Source organism: Cottoperca gobio, unplaced genomic scaffold (assembly GCF_900634415.1).
Source record: "Cottoperca gobio unplaced genomic scaffold, fCotGob3.1 fCotGob3_332arrow_ctg1, whole genome shotgun sequence".
Classification (NCBI taxonomy): Eukaryota; Metazoa; Chordata; class Actinopteri; order Perciformes; family Bovichtidae; genus Cottoperca; species Cottoperca gobio.
In genome coordinates, this window is record NW_021166938.1 from 30,130 (window position 1) to 47,125 (window position 16,996).

At 41.1% G+C, this 16,996-nt stretch overlaps 1 protein-coding gene and 1 non-coding gene across 3 annotated transcripts; both read left to right on the forward strand.

Annotated features, from left to right (window-relative positions):
• The first annotated feature begins 1,355 nt into the window (after window positions 1-1,355).
• LOC115005626 (casein kinase II subunit alpha) lies at window positions 1,356-16,807 on the forward strand. 2 transcript variants are annotated; one of them, XM_029427527.1, is made up of 14 exons: window positions 1,356-1,529; window positions 7,276-7,587; window positions 7,676-7,787; window positions 7,865-7,966; window positions 8,101-8,157; window positions 9,378-9,428; window positions 9,824-9,883; window positions 10,126-10,209; window positions 10,442-10,552; window positions 12,997-13,098; window positions 13,725-13,825; window positions 14,133-14,281; window positions 14,367-14,456; window positions 15,292-16,807. In XM_029427527.1, exons 2-14 carry the CDS (start codon window positions 7,487-7,489, stop codon window positions 15,408-15,410), a joined length of 1,239 nt encoding a protein of 412 aa, XP_029283387.1. In that variant the 5' UTR covers window positions 1,356-1,529; window positions 7,276-7,486; the 3' UTR covers window positions 15,411-16,807. The 2 variants fall into 2 exon arrangements, with proteins under 2 accessions (XP_029283387.1, XP_029283389.1); XM_029427529.1 differs by lacking the exon at window positions 8,101-8,157 and having other exon boundaries at window positions 1,359-1,529.
• Window positions 9,639-9,729, forward strand: LOC115005635 (small nucleolar RNA SNORA57). Its single transcript, XR_003831970.1, has one exon. It is a non-coding gene; the product is annotated as a small nucleolar RNA SNORA57 (small nucleolar RNA).
• Window positions 16,808-16,996: the final 189 nt, after the last annotated feature.

The following is a 16,996-nucleotide window of genomic DNA, read 5'->3' on the forward strand; positions in this document are numbered from 1 at the left end:
AAATCAGGGCAGGGCAAACAATCACAGAAGGAGGGAATCAGGGAAAACACAAAGACAAGAAGTAAAACTAGACATGACACAAAGGGGAGGAAACTTTTCAAAATAAAACAGGAAGTAGGAACCCAAGGATCATGACAAACACACCTGTCAGTCAAGGGAAACACACCCACATACTTGTGTCAGATTAATGTTTGTTCAATGTCAAAATGTCCCTTTTAATCTGTAACATTGACACAGAAGACACACATTTAGAAGGGAAAGGTGCTGTTCACTTCGCTCTGCATCGGCCAATCGGCTTGTTGCTCCCTCACTGCCAGTGGGACCCAGATTCCCCTCAAACAAACCCGCCTGTTTGCTATCCTTGCTCCAAAAATGGTGGAATGACCTCCCCATTGATGTCAGGTCAGCAGACTGTCTTCACATCTTCCGCCGCAGACTGAAAACTCACCTGTTTCGACTGCACCTCTGCAAATGATATACAAAAAAAAAAGAAGAAAAAAATGTTCTTTGAATGTTGCACTTATATTGGTTTGGCTTATTTGAAGCTAATGTTCTGCACTTAAAGGATTTTACCTATTTGAAGATAATGTACCTGCAATATTCTTGCTGTTCGGAGTTGTATCCTCATGATTGTTTGCACTTATTGGACAAAAACGTCAGCTAAATGAACTGTAATGTAATGAGCCACTGAGAGCTGAATTTTCTATGAAACAAATATTTACTTCATATTACAGATTTCCAATTCCCTCCCATTCCCCTTAACACAGGCAGCAGTGGACAGTGGTGGATGATGCGTGGTTTCTGATAAGCACTGCAGTCAAAAGGTATTAGGACATCATTAGGTTCTGTACAGCTCATTGGATTTGAAATGACTGTGAGCTTAAAGTGCTAACCCTTAGTTTTGATGTATGTTTTCGCCAACATACAACATAGGCTACAATGTATGAATTGTATCCCTTTTTATACATAGTACCTCAATTTTAAACACCAAATATTACTTGCATTTGGTTAAAGTCACTGTGTTTCCGCCCTGCTGATGGGCCGTTAGACCAGACTTCAGCAATCTCGTAGACAGCTCATACTCATAACTCACAGTTATTAAACTGCTACAAGCTACAAGTGTTGGTAATTATTATATTATTTATTTATTTTGGGTATAGTATCCTATACATTCTATTGTTTTGGGGCTTTCAAACATGAACAGTTTGTTAAGGTTTGATGATTGACATGATTAGTGAAACATATCTCACAGTTTGACCATAAAAGACGCTCAGTGTGCTGAAGTACAGCTGAAAATGAAATGACAGCTACCACGTTTTCGCTGGTCTGCCGCCCTGCAGAGGTTTGTCCCTCCACGGCCTCCGTTGCATTACTCGAGGACGTAGGACGGTGGTCAACCATATTGTCTCTGATACAGCAGAAATCACACACTGGCACTGACACACCGGCGACGGAGGGAGTCGAGGACCATTGGCTTAAACAAACTCACCTAACTGGGAAGCATTTCGGTCGTCGAATTGATCAAGGGGGTAAATATCAACTCCTATGTTTCTCTACTGTCCATAATGCAGACTCTCATTCTCTATGGAAACAAGCGAGAGAGCACTTTAGCCTAACGTTGTGCTAAGGTTAGCGGTCTAGCAACTCGGGCCCGCCTAGAGCCGATAAGTTAGCAGCACCTTCTGCTGTAGCTAACTAATAAGCATTTGCTTTGCTTTGGAAAATAAAGCTAGTTTAACCACAGCACGTTTGTAAACAGCACAACATTAGCTATACATGTAACGTTACCGTTTATATTCCAATGTTGACATAACGTTAACATTGTGGATGTCGCATAATTCCGAATGAATAACTAACGATAACGTTGGATTTTACGTTAACTAAACTGATCCAAACAACGCTAAATTGTGCTCCTATTATTGTGCCTTTCGATGCAAGACAACCGTGGGAGCTTTTGTAAAAGTTACGATTTCTGTGAGTTTAGTTTAACTTTGATAAATGCCGAATTGTCGAGTCGGAGAAGGTCTTTGACGTTTCATGACTGTACTTGAGGATTTTAGGCAGTTATTACATATTATTCGATATAGATCGTGTGCATGTGACGTCACGCTTACGTCCCAACCCGTAAGTGAGCCATGTTGGATGATATACACAACCAAGACTGCGCCCGTTCACGTGTGAGTTGCTGCAACGTTTCGTAATTTTCTTTGTATTTAAACGTCTAAGATTGAAAGAAAATGCCAATCGTGTGCGCAGTGTATAATTGTGGTAATAACGCTACTCGTGACCCAGAGAAACGGTTCTTTAGATTTACTAAAATCATCAAAAACAACGATCCACAAAAGAGGGATGAATTGCTGTCTACCGAACGCCGTACGCTGGTTTAGCAACATAACTCGTGAGGATTTAACAGAAGAAAAAGCACAATTCACCCGTGTGTGTGTGTGGCGTCCACTTTATATCTGGTAAGAGCTCATGCTAAAGCTATGTTTTCAATGTTTACGTTAAACATTTGTGCTTATGATATACCTGAACACTGTAAGACCTTACTTCTCCATATCGCTGACTGGTAAATAAGGCACTTTCTTTACATGTGATGGCAGCCATTTGCTCTTTTCTTCTGTGCATGTTTTTGTTTTGCTTATTCTTGAGACTACTTCACTTGCGAAAAGCAAAGCACCAATGTGAGAACATGCTTCGGTTAATCCAGCCATACAATCACAGTGTGCGAGGATAACATCGCCGCTCTTCTCACTCACAAACCACGGCTTGAGCGGTGTATCTCGAGATCTTTGAGAGTGATTTACACGGGCATGGACGAGCACCCTGTCATCTTTCAGTGGTTTGGTAAGAAGACTACCAAGCCAGCCAGAAACAAAGACATTATAAGCATCTAAGCTCTTGTATGCCTTCATTTGTGTGTTGGTTGCCCACGGCGTTTGTAGCACAATGTAGTTCACAATATCTGGATATTCAATTGGCGGTAATGACTCCAAATCCTCAATATAATCCGACAGCTTTAGCGTGTACGGGTCACGGCCGCAAATGTGGACTTTTCCTCTGAATCTTGCCTTTGCAGAGGACTCCAGAGTCACAATACTGAGAAGAAATCGGAGTTGTATTGCTGTTGTTCGCTTTAGACGCCATTGTTGATTTGTTATCCAACCAACATGGAATCGCACGCATACGTCACACAGTTTTGTCACGTGTTTGCACACTACCTATACACAAACTGCGGAAATGTAATGGAAAACAAGATGGTTAAAAAGTCATCTTTATATATATATATGTGGCCCAATTGAACAAAACACAGATTTTCATCAAGGGGCTTTACAACCTGTACAAATAATAAGCAAATTCTTAACATGGCTATTTCGAACATTTAAGTAGTTTGACTCATTGGCCTTGGAGAGCTGCATTTTCTTGCGGCTGAGCACAAAGCCACTTGGGGGTCTGTCTGGGAGTTGTCAGACTAGCTGCAGATTGATGTAATAGTGGAATAAATCAATGTACAGGACACTTAGACTTTAATTTGCCAGTTTATTGAGTACATCTAGCTATGACTAATATGCAACAGTGCTGCAATAAATTCTACATTCAGACATTAAAGAGGAAACTCTAATATTAGCCCAACAGCAGCACTCTATTGTTGGAAACTTGCCTCTTATTCCACTCAAGCCAATATAAATAATTTGTTATACCAAGTTAGAAAATATGCTGGTATGGTTTGTGTATGCATTTTAAAACCAGACACTGCAATGCTTTCCTTCTTATTTCACACATGTATTGGGGAGGTTTCTGTTGTTCGGTGTTACTTACTTGACCTGGGTTAGAAAGAGATTAAATTGTTATGGTGTCATTCAAAGAATGGATTTGACTGTTTGAATAATATCAATAGTTGCATCCTTTACTGACTGTCAACTCTAATAAAGAAAGTACAATTAAAAAAACATTTTGACAATATTGTCACTTAACATTGAACTATACAGATATATATAATACTGTAGATATGTAGAGTGTTCTTCTCGGGCTGCATTTAAAAATAAAATTGAGAAAATAAATAAAATGGCTTTTGAAAGATGGTGCATCTTAAAATAAAGTGTAGCAGCAGCTTGAGTTTCCCTTTTTCTTTAACTGTTTCACATCTTGATTTAACTCTCAACCAATGTTAGAATAAATCAGTCCCAACACATCTTAACAATTGAACAGTTTAACCCAGGCTAGCACATCCTGGGTTAAACTGTTCTGTGGCTGATGATGCTGTCAGGTGGCCTGTTTGCTTTATTTAGTCACAAATCAAAATCATATTTGGCTCTGAGTGCTTATTTTCTGTGCCCTCAGTTCAGACTTGAGTGGGTATGTTTGGTCAAAAACGTTGTGCTTTGTCTCATAGTGGCGTTTCACATCACTACTTTTAATGAGCACCACGGTCTCTGAGCACATGAGACGCTGGTGTTACGCTCCAGTGGGAAGGATGAACGAATGAGTCCATTCTGGGTTGAAAGCTCTGTTGACTTTTCTCTTCTTGGAGAGTGCCATGAGTAGTTATTTGTTCTCTCCCTGTCTGCCGCTCACTCGTCTCTTCGTCTGTGTTTCTCTCCCTTTCTCCGTCTTCTCTCCCTGTATCGCTAACTCGTCTTTCCGTCTGTCACTCGCCTCGCGTCTATATTATTCAGAGTCGCAATGTTTGCCGGTTTGAATGCACAGATCACGTGGGATGGCTTAACTCGCATGTAATTGGTCTGAGTTTCCTGAACGGAGCGAATGTGAATGCAAAAAAAATAAGTCAGGCTCCGTATAGGTCGGCATCCGACTGCTAGTGACCCCTGGGTAAGAGCATAATGTTTTGAGCTTCAGGCTCCGAGGCCTGTACTACGAAGCAAGTTCAACATACCCAGGATATCTTTATCACCAATTTAAAGTTTGAATGTCTGACCCGTTTCTGATTGGCTGGTGATCAGCGTGGTCGATGCTGGGATCATTTCAATGACTTCTGAGACTACTTTCAAGTTTGAATCTCAAACTTCTTACCGTTGCATTTGTTTAACATTCCTGAATAACATTTCTATGTACATGGCTTTGTTTGCTCCCTGGGTACATGGTGTTTTAGGGCAATTGAAGGTAAAAACAACATAATATTTAATTTAGTAATATAATATTTATTATTATTTAGAAATGTTATTAACTTCAATCTCAGAGAATTACATTTTTTATAATAACATTATATAGCAGCTTAATAATAAGAGAAATAATATAAGATTTTAAATACAAAATTAATATAATCAATATGTAATATAAATATTAAATACTAAGAATAATAATTATACAAACAGAATAATAATCAACATTAAAATTGAGGGGAGACAATTGGCCTACATTTTATTTGATGGGGGGGCAGTAAGGGACATGGATAGGGGGACGCTGGCCCAAAAAAGGTTGAGAACCACTGATATAGCCTATAACTTCCTCGTATTTTACGATCTGCCCACCGAGCTGTGATTGGTCAACAAATGGCGCTTTTACACAAGTTGAGCTTTTATTAGCTCAACTTTAGCTAACTTTAGCTTTATTTCGTTCATATGCGATTTAACTCCAGATAATAAGACCATCTGTCTCTCCTGCAAACCACCATGTTGTGTAAACAAGAGGGACTGACCTGAACTACCTCCTGACTTTTGAATTCAGTATAAATACCGCAGCAGAGGATTCACTCCTCTGAGCAGCACACGGCAGTCTTACAAGCTTACGTGTGAGCGTTTGTACATCTTTTTGTATGTATAATTCTGCTCCTTCTTGCAAGAATATTGATTAAAACTCTTATTTGATTTTGATCCTGACTTTGTGGGTTTATTTAAATATATTTTTCCAACAACGGTAAATGCTGATAGATTGTACACATCAAATGAAACGTAGACTACATTTATTACTGAGTTTATTACTGAGTGTCAGAGTGAACGTACCCTCAGCAAGATACAAAAAATTCACCACATTTAGTACGACACAAACTTCCGCTGTGGATTTTCCAAAATAAAATACAGTAAAACTATGGTTGCAGGTCCAAGTTTAAGAGGAAGTTAACAATAAACACAAGTTAATTATTTAATGTAGCATAAATGTACCTTACAAAACACAGCAGATTTGCCTCATTCCCGATATCAGTCGACTCGTCCAGTTGCAGTGTGAAAAACTGGCTTTGGCGTAAACGTGTGATCAGCTGATCTTTCACATTGTCAGCCATGGCTGTTATTCGCCGCTGGACAGTGTCATTGGAGAGGGGACCCTGTTAATTTTGTCGCTTGCTTTCTCCCCAAACAATAATGTAGTCATGATCTTGGCAGCTGGTTTGACTCAATTCTCACCTATCTAATGAGGTTTACCTGTTTTTGCGATGAGAAGGGATAGCCTATATGATGCCTCTGTAGCCTTCACAGTTTCTAATGTCATTTGTTTCTTGAGTTCATCACGTTCTCTCAAACACTTAAAGGTTTCCCAATGTAATCTTTGTGTTAGCTCTCAAAATGTCGCTTGAGCTCGGCGGGTTTCATAGCCTCGTTCGCCAACGACTCGTAGCACAAAGCAAAGTGAGGAATGGGATCCTCTTCATCTCCAGTCCAAACAATTCCAAATCTTATGTCGCTGTGATATTTTCTTTTCACTTTAGCGCTGGACTTTCCACGTTCATGCCGAGTTTCACAGCTTTCAGGCGGGTGGTGGTCGGACGGCGAACCGCTCTCCTGGGACTCAGTAACGGACACAAAATGACTTGTTGCTGCGGCTGAAGCACTTGAAGCTGCTGAAGCAGCTGCATCAGGACGATGCACCTTGCCTGTTGCGTCAGATTGTTCATTTAATTTTCTTTTAACTGACCCTGTCTTTAGCCATCGATCCATCTTGTCAGTTGACCGCTCAAATTGACAGCGCAGATAATTTGTGACGTAAGAACGTAAACATCTAAGATCTACACATGGCTGCGTAAATTATTTCAAACGTGACATTTTACCAATATACTCGCGGACCACTAAGGGTCGCTCGGTCTGCGGACCACTCTTTGAGAGACTGCTGTAAACAAATGGTTTTACCAACAGAGGTGGAGCACATCTCATGACTGATAAAATAATTGTTTGTGTGTTTATGCCCAACATGCACTGGTGTGGTGATTTGTGGCCCCTCTATCTAACGTCATTGCTGATGGATGGTGACACTTGTGATGTATCCGTATTAATCAGGAATTCAATTGCTCTAATTCTTCATTTCCTCTCCCACCTTCTTTGTCAGCTATCCCACCGTGCCCCTGGTGGCCCCTTCCCCCGTCCTCAGGCAAAGCCCCCCCCCCCCTTCCCCCCCAACCCCTTTCTCTGTTGCGATCAACTCTCCTCACCCCCTACCTTCCCTCCTCTTCCTCCCTCCCGCCCACCCATTCCCCCTGTACTCCAACCGTCATCCGCTGCAGTAAAATCTCCCAACCATCTCTGCCAAGCTGTCGGACATGTCAGGACCTGTGCCGAGCCGGGCCCGAGTGTACACTGAGGTCAACACTCACCGGCCCAGGGAGTACTGGGACTATGAGTCCCATGTTGTTGAATGGGGGTAATCACCTTGTTGACTCTTGCACATCATTTGCAGCATGCTGCTAGACAACTCTTCAACCCAGCTCATATTTGAGTTTTCTTCACAGAAATCAGGATGACTTTCAATTGGTGCGTAAGCTAGGGCGTGGCAAGTACAGTGAAGTCTTTGAGGCAATCAACATCACCAATAATGAGAAGGTGGTGGTGAAGATACTGAAGGTAAATCTATACAGACAGGCTCTGATGAATGTTTTAATGCTTTAATCCCATCTGCCTAACTGCCTTTTTTCTTTTAGCCTGTGAAGAAAAAGAAAATCAAGCGTGAGATCAAGATTTTGGAGAACCTACGTGGAGGTCCTAACATTATCTCCCTCATTGATATTGTGAAAGACCCTGTAGTAAGTATAGCATATTGATTGGCAAGGAACACTTGACACTTTGGTCATGAGTACAGTAGAGGCCATATGTAAATGATATGTTTTGTTTTCCTGACTTATGTTGGTGTTCTGAAATATCATTACTTTACCAATAGCGTGGCGAGCCCACCACCTGTGCAAGCTTATCGATTTCGCTTGGGAAGTATGTGTCTGTAAGTACTTGGCCATCTATGGCTGTAAGTTAGATAAGTGTATCTGAGCAGTTTAATAGCATTGCATTCCAATGTAGCTCTCCCCAAAGAATGCACTGTTAATATATTATGATGGAGTGCTGTCATAATCATTTTAAAATCTGTTGTTTCAGCATATTTCTGCTTTAAAAGATAACCGCAAGTAAATCTCCCTTGTTGGCTTGTGCTCAGTTTAAACAATTAGTTGATCAACAGAAGACTATTCAACAATTTCCATAACTCATTGCCAAGGGAAAAGGCCAAACATTTCTTTTTGTAGACTTTAAAATATTAGGATTTTGCTGCTACCCTTTTGTTTTAATGTTTTTTTTATTTTAATTTTTTTAATATCTTTGAGATTGGCCTGTTAAAGCAAAATATAACCTTTTGAAAAACGACGTCTTGGACTATGGACAAACTTCTGTCTGGCATTTGCTTTCTGGCAATGAGTGGATTAACTAGTTGGCCAAAGATTAATCGCTGACAGTGCTGATAGTTGACAAATTGTAAAATATTCTACTTTTCCCTCTTATTTACATCATTGTAAATTGAGTACCTTTTTCAAATGTCTTTTGATTGTTGCTCAGACACACAAAGAAGTTTATGATATTGCTGATTAATAGAATATAAAGCCATTAATAGATAAATAGTGAAAGTTGGTTAGTTTCATCTCTAACTTGTAGCTTCAAACTGTAAGCAACAAGTGTGGTTATGGTCAACAGACTACTTGTGTATTGCTTACATTTTTAGTGTTAAAACACTATTAGCTACCTAACAAGCGCTAATTACATGGCATTAAATGGACATTTTGCAGATGTCTGTTAGCTAGAATGTAAAGCTCTGAAGGGCTGTGTTGCACCTCAATGGTGAAGCTGGAAAGCCGGTTCATGAGTGACTAAAATAAACTTTTTGATCTGCCAGTGACAGCTGTGGCCTCTTGACTATCCAGGCAAGTTTCCTTGCTTACTAGTGTACAAAAAATGAATGGATATTGGGATTGGAGACTTGGCCATAGTGTTGCTCACAGTGTGGCTGCTTGCTTAATTTGTACAGAGTTTGCATTAATGCCATAGCTTTTTTTTTTTTTTTTTTTTTTTTATAACTGTTTTTCAGTCAAATACATTAATTTAACTGGGCCTTTTGGTAGATATTATTGGTTGAGACTGCAACACATTAAATACAGAAACTAATATTTTTTTCAGTCCCGGACGCCCGCCTTGGTCTTTGAGCATGTTGACAACACAGACTTCAAGGTAGGAGCTGAATTTTCTCTTGCCTCTATAAAATGTTGTGTGAGATTATGGAAACCTCCTTTCTTGGCATACTCGTGGTTTGTGTGTGTGTGTGTGTGTGTGTGTGTGTGTGTGTGTGTGTGTGTGTGTGTGTGTGTGTGTGTGTGTGTGTGTGTGTGTGTGTGTGTGTGTGTGTGTGTGTGTGTGTGTGTGTGTGTGTGTGTGTGTGTGTGTGATGGAGGAATATGAATGTCCAGTTCTATGTCTTCGGTGCCAGAAAGGCAACCATCTTCTGGTTCTATCCTCAATCACTGCCACATTTCCACAGCTCGGTGTGAGTGACGTATGACTGTTCCATGAACGTGTGCTTCCTGTTTATTGTAAGACATTACGAATGACATTGTTTTGGTCTCCAGCAACTGTACCAGACCCTGACAGACTATGACATCCGGTTCTACATGTACGAGATCCTCAAGGTGAGTCCTCCATGTTTCAGTTGCCCCTCGGCCCATAATCTATAACCTCCTTAATGTCTTGAGTGGTAAAGCATTGAGTCCTTTAACAAGTTTTTGTACATTTACACTAACATGCCATTGTTAAGGTCATCAACATTGTGTGTGTTATCTAGTACGCATCCTTTTCTTGTAATATGTTGCTATTTTGGAATCACTTGGAAGAAAAAACTGACCAATGGTTAACGTAGTTCCTTTGTGTGTAGGCCCTAGACTACTGCCACAGCATGGGAATCATGCATAGAGATGTGAAGCCTCATAACGTGATGATTGATCATGAACAACGCAAGGCAAGTGATTAAGTCAGTCACTAACCTTAGCCATTCGACAATAACTATTGCTTTTGTGTAGCTTTTTATCTGTTATGTCGCTACTTTTATTATTTTTCCCCATTGTGTAGTTGGACTCATTAATTCAGTTATCTGTCACAAATAATTAAATATCTATTTTTTCCCCCTGTGTTGAACACTAATGTTTGCGCTGTCTGTTTGTAGTTGCTAACTTATTCAGATCTGTCTGTAGTTACGCCTTATTGACTGGGGTCTGGCAGAGTTTTACCACCCAGGACAGGAGTACAACGTTAGAGTAGCCTCCCGCTACTTTAAAGGACCTGAGCTCCTGGTGGACTATCAGGTACAGCTGGGGCTTGTATGCTTTAGGTTAAGTTGACATGTTTTAAGTATGAGGGGTGTATTTCTGGGATGCCATTTGTTTTGAATTAATCTTGATGATCTGTCATACATGTAATCTAAGACACTGCTGGTCAGATTACAGTGTTTCCTCCAAACCTACTGACCTTGCATTTAGTGACATTTGTGTATGTATCAAATCATTTTTATAGAGAACTTACAAATATAATTCTCTAATGGTGATAATTATGTTAGTTATTTATAGCTGTCTGAATAGATTGTATGTCATTTTATTTAGGGGTTTCAGATGTATGAGACCTGTAGTTTGTGTGTGTTTCAGATGTATGAGACCTGTAGTGTGTGTGTGTGTGTGTTTCAGATGTATGAGACCTGTAGTGTGTGTGTGTGTGTGTGTGTGTGTGTGTGTGTGTGTGTGTGTGTGTGTTTCATATGTATGAGACCTGTAGTGCGTGTGTGTTTCATATGTATGAGACCTGTAGTGTGTGTGTGTGTTTCAGATGTATGAGACCTGTAGTGTGTGTGTGTGTGTGTGTGTGTGTGTGCGTTTCAGATGCATGAGACCTGTACTGTGTGTATGTGTGTTTCAGATGTATGAGACCTGTAGTTTGTGTGTGTGTGTGTTTCAGATGTATGAGACCTGTAGTTTGTGTGTGTGTGTTTCAGATGCATGAGACCTGTACTGTGTGTATGTGTGTTTCAGATGTATGAGACCTGTAGTTTGTGTGTGTGTGTTTCAGATGTATGAGACCTGTAGTTTGTGTGTGTGTGTTTCAGATGCATGAGACCTGTACTGTGTGTGTGTATGTGTGCGTTTCAGATGTATGAGACCTGTAGTTTGTGTGTATGTGTGTTTCAGATGCATGAGACCTGTACTGTGTGTGTGTGTTTCATATGTATGAGACCTGTAGTGTGTGTGTGTGTGTGTGCGTTTCAGATGTATGAGACCTGTAGTGTGTGTGTGTGTTTCATATGTATGAGACCTGTAGTGTGTGTGTGTTTCAGATGTATGAGACCTGTAGTGTGTGTGTGTTTCAGATGTATGAGACCTGTAGTGTGTGTGTGTGTGTGTGTTTCAGATGTATGAGACCTGTAGTGTGTGTGTGTGTGTTTCAGATGTATGAGACCTGTAGTGTGTGTGTGTTTCAGATGTATGAGACCTGTAGTGTGTGTGTTTCAGATGTATGAGACCTGTAGTGTGTGTGTGTGTTTCAGATGTATGAGACCTGTACTGTGTGTGTGTTTCAGATGTATGAGACCTGTACTGTGTGTGTGTTTCAGATGTATGAGACCTGTAGTGTGTGTGTGTGTGTGTTTCAGATGTATGAGACCTGTAGTGTGTGCGTTTCAGATGCATGAGACCTGTAGTTTGTGTGTGTGTGTGTGTTTCAGATGTATGAGACCTGTAGTGTGTGTGTGTGTGTGTTTCAGATGTATGAGACCTGTAGTTTGTGTGTGTGTGTATGTGTGTTTCAGATGCATGAGACCTGTACTGTGTGTGTGTGTGTTTCATATGTATGAGACCTGTAGTGTGTGTGTGTGTGTGTGTGTGTGTGCGTTTCAGATGTATGAGACCTGTAGTGTGTGTGTTTCATATGTATGAGACCTGTAGTGTGTGTGTTTCAGATGTATGAGACCTGTAGTGTGTGTGTTTCAGATGTATGAGACCTGTAGTGTGTGTGTGTTTCAGATGTATGAGACCTGTAGTGTGTGTGTGTGTGTTTCAGATGTATGAGACCTGTAGTGTGTGTGTGTGTTTCAGATGTATGAGACCTGTACTGTGTGTGTGTGTGTGTTTCAGATGTATGAGACCTGTACTGTGTGTGTGTTTCAGATGTATGAGACCTGTACTGTGTTTCAGATGTATGAGACCTGTACTGTGTGTGTGTTTCAGATGCATGAGACCTGTAGTGTGTGTGTTTCAGATGCATGAGACCTGTAGTGTGTGTTTCAGATGTATGAGACCTGTAGTGTGTGTTTCAGATGTATGAGACCTGTAGTGTGTGTGTGTGTGTTTCAGATGTATGAGACCTGTAGTGTGTGTGTTTCAGATGTATGAGACCTGTAGTGTGTGTGTTTCAGATGTATGAGACCTGTAGTGTGTGTGTGTTTCAGATGTATGAGACCTGTAGTGTGTGTGTTTCAGTTGTATGAGACCTGTAGTGTGTGTGTTTCAGATGTATGAGACCTGTAGTGTGTGTGTGTGTGTTTCAGATGTATGAGACCTGTAGTGTGTGTTTCAGATGTAGGAGACCTGTAGTGTGTGTGTGTCAGATGTATGAGACCTGTACTGTGTGTGTGTGTGTGTGTCAGATGTATGAGACCTGTACTGTGTGTGTGTGTGTGTGTGTTTCAGTTGTATGAGACCTGTAGTGTGTGTGTGTGTGTGTGTGTCAGATGTATGAGATCTGTACTGTGTGTGTGTTTCAGATGTACGACTACAGTCTGGATATGTGGAGCTTGGGTTGTATGTTGGCTAGCATGGTCTTCAGGAAGGAGCCCTTCTTCCATGGCCATGACAACTATGACCAGGTAGACACAAAGCAGGGTTGGTTGATGGGGGCGGGAAATGATCCTTGTGTCTCTGTACCCACTAAATGCTGGGCCACACCGCCTACCTGAGCAGTGCATGTGCTTTGTGGAACCTCTTAATTTCTGTGCACATGGTAATGGTTTAGAGCAGCGACAGAGACCAAATATAGACGCATATTCTTTTTGCTAGTCATATTGACATCATGCCACCGACAACTTTCACTATAGTTTTAATGTCTATCTGTAGAATATGTTGCGTATTCTTCAAATGTTAAATTTTTTTCACACAATTGAGCACACGTTTCTTATTTTTTCTGTCTAAAGGTTTAAATGTAAAAATGCAACATCTCAATGCAGAAAGATGGGGCTGGCAGGCCGCAGCAGTTTAGCGAGGTAGCTGTAGGCAATTTGTCCCCAGCGTTTCTGTAAAGACAACCCACAATACTATTCAGTGGAAGGCTACAGTTATGGCAAGCTGTGACTTGCCCTAAAGTGGAATATTTTCCATGATAGCCCAGTATTTTCTGTAACTGACTTGTCTGGGTTCAATATAGATTTATTTCTGAAAGGGTTAGTCTCGCGTACAGAGTTAACAATCGGCTTGTTCCTTATTTGTGCTCTTGTAGTTGGTGAGAATAGCCAAGGTTCTGGGGACTGAAGACCTTTACGACTACATTGACAAGTACAATATTGAGCTGGAACCACGCTTCAATGACATTCTGGGAAGGTGAGAGCTGTCTCATGATGATGATGATGATGATGGTGGTGTCCTGGATTTGCAGACTTCTGTTTTGTTCCTATTCTTGGCCCTTATGTTGAAGAAAAATAACTACATACTATCAACAATGAACCTTAAACCGGTCCAAATTTGTAATGCAACAACTGGAGGTCATCCCTGTTCCATGCATGTATACATGCCCCAGAGCATGTCGCTCTGGGGTTGTGATCATTACAACTGCCTTTCTGTGTCCACTTGTATTCAGTGTAAATTTGTCTGAATGCAGTGTGTTCTCAAATTTGACTTTTGACTATAGGCATTCTCGTAAGCGGTGGGAGCGGTTTGTCCACAGTGAGAATCAGCACCTGGTCAGCCCAGAGGCATTGGATTTCCTGGACAAACTGCTGCGCTATGACCACCAGGCTCGGCTGACTGCTCGCGAGGCCATGGATCACCCGTACTTCTGTAAGCCCTCAAAAACACCCTTTTGTATGAAATCAAATCACAATGAGTAATAACGGTGACAAAATAATTTGTGTTGTTCCTGCAGTTCCCATCGTGAAAGATCAGTCTCGTGTGGCCGGATCAGCCAACCTATCCGGTGGAAACACAGCTGTTAGCACAGCCAGCATGATCACAGGTGAGAATACACGCACACGCCATCAAGTGATCATACTGCCCCGCAATCTAGATAAAACACAAATCACTCAATTCTGTAATAATAATACTTTATTATACCAACTAAGATTTACTTTACAACAACAAAGTAAAATAACGCAAGTGTTCACGAAGGGATTGGATATTTCCACAGTAACCATATTATCTCAGCCACTGAAGTGTGAACAAAGACATTAAAGTTATTGTACCCTTATTAAAATCATTGATGTTTAGGGGTCTGCCCTGTCGCATTTATTTTGCAACTATGGCTTATACTGTATGTACCTTATGACCTAGGAACAGCTGCACTGCCTTCCTCGAACACGTCTCACCGTAGCACTGAGTTATCTGAACCTTTTAAATTATGCCCCATTTTTACAGTATGCTGTTTACTGAAGCCAGTGAATGAGTGTCCTCATTACCAACAGGGTGTCTTTCTCTATCAGGGTATTTCTCTTTACCAGTGCCCCCAGCTGCACTACATTTGAGTCGTTTTTATATCTAAGTTAATGCACAAATAATCCAGAAAACTTCTTCTACTGAATGTCTGGTGTCAGAATGTCACGCCCACCCTCCGGTTTCTCCTCGCGTTAACACTGTTGGCACCATTAGCAGCTAGCCGCCGACTCAGCCGGCATGATTTTGAGAGCCTTGACGAGACGATCGCTCAATCATAGATATTCCTTTTAAATTAGTCGCAGTGTCTGTTTTGTTGTGGACCAGTCTTTGTCCACAACACCCTCTCTGCACATGTGACTGAACACAGTATTTAGTATCAATGTTCTAACAGTCTCTGTCTATTCCCTTCTGTTCCTTAGGTATCTCTGCTTTGCCAGCCTCCACTGCCCTGGGCCCCCTCACTGGCTCGCCGGTCCTGTCTGCTGCCACCAACGTCCTGAGCACCCCGGTGCCTGCAGCTGCTGGCGCCCCGCTGTGACATCCTACCCAAATCCACACTCCCTCTCCTTCTCCCCAGGCTCTCCCACTACCGCCCAGCCAGCGGGGAGAAACTAAAAAGGTGCCACTCTGCCAGCCTTCACCATATCTAACCCGACTCAGTGTAACTGCGCCTCACCAACCTGCCGGCTGAAGGACGCTGTGGACTAAGAAAAGAATGTTCCTTTTCCTCTCCAATGAACTTGTTAACCTGACATCTGAAATGAATGTTCTGTGTAATTGAAATATACAGGTATTTCTTTAATTCTCCCACAACCTGTAAAGAATACAAAGGGGTGTGTTTGTGTGTGGTAAGTCTGAGAGCGAGTGACATCCATGGCTGATTCCTGTATTTTCAGTTTGAATTGAGGTCAATAAGTACATCAGCAGAAGGCAAAGGAAATATGTGTTTGCTATCAGGACCAAAAGGAGCAAATCCTGAATAGTTAACTACTGCAGTATTGTCAAAAAACAAGACCTGGTGACACTTAATTTCACTCCCGAGATGAGTCTAAACACCCGCAAGATCGCAGCATTTTGGAAGTGTCTGGTGCTCCAGGTGTATGTGAACACAATGACACATCAACACTTATCTGCCTGAGAAGTTTTGTCTTGAATTTCTTACCAAACCAGATCACCAGTCTTCTTTTGATATTTGACTCTGTCACGTCATCTGTTATTAATTTCTTTTGTATTGGAATGTTGTGGACTGCTGGATAAGGTTCATCACTATAAAGTGGTTTGAGCGACTCTAGTTTTGTACTAGGATCATTAAGAAGCCAGGTAAGGTTCATTCAGGTTCTCAAAGAAATGGTTTCTCAAATGTGCTGCTTTCCAGTTCCTTGAATTACTTAAAGTGGCTTTTCTTGAATTACTTCAAGACGTAACCAAAGTTTACTCGGTTGGTTGGAAGAAGAGACTGACCAAACCTTGTTTTGGGGGAGTTACTCATGGAGACACTAATGCAGGTTGACAATGTGGGTGTTAGTAAATACAATGACAACATCCTACAATAATCTGCAGGTGACTGAAGTGCTGTTAGTGTTGGAGGAAGGTTCACTTCTGTTGTGTAGTGACATTAGTAAGCTCTGTGATGAGTAAGACAATTTACTGGCTTTCACCAATTATTGGAGTTGAATAGCACTTGAAGGGTAAGTTTCCCCAGTGTTTTAGTGTCAGAGATTGAAAGTGTAAGTTTTAGACCCTTTTGTACATAACATTCTTTTTTTTTTTTTTTTTTTTAAACCTAAAAATGCTAATAAATCCGAACATGTATACATTGACCAGAGAACGGAGCAGTTTCAGTCCCTACATCACTGTATATATTTGTATGTCCTTATGTTGAAGACTAGTATTTGAACATATTTGTGTAAATAAACGTGTTTTATTTATCGGGTACATTTGACTGATTTATGTCTGTCGTGTTTATACTGACCACTCTCTTATACGTCTCATTGCATCAAGGTTACAAGGTCCATATTATGCTTTTATAAAACAATGCTACATTTTAAAGTTTAAAGTCCCTCTGGCAGTGAGGACACACTTTTTGTGGCCCTCCCTATCCTCAAAGTTGCCCATCCCTGAGTT

Excerpts from the sequence above, each read along its gene's own strand:
- LOC115005626 (XM_029427527.1), top strand. The coding sequence starts at position 7,487 with ATGTCAGGACCTGTGCCGAGCCGGGCCCGAGTGTACACTGAGGTCAAC. Across the intron at positions 9,429-9,823 it reads TTGACAACACAGACTTCAAG|CAACTGTACCAGACCCTGAC; the intron begins GTAGGAGCTGAA and ends TTTGGTCTCCAG. Across the intron at positions 14,282-14,366 it reads CATGGATCACCCGTACTTCT|TTCCCATCGTGAAAGATCAG; the intron begins GTAAGCCCTCAA and ends TTGTTCCTGCAG.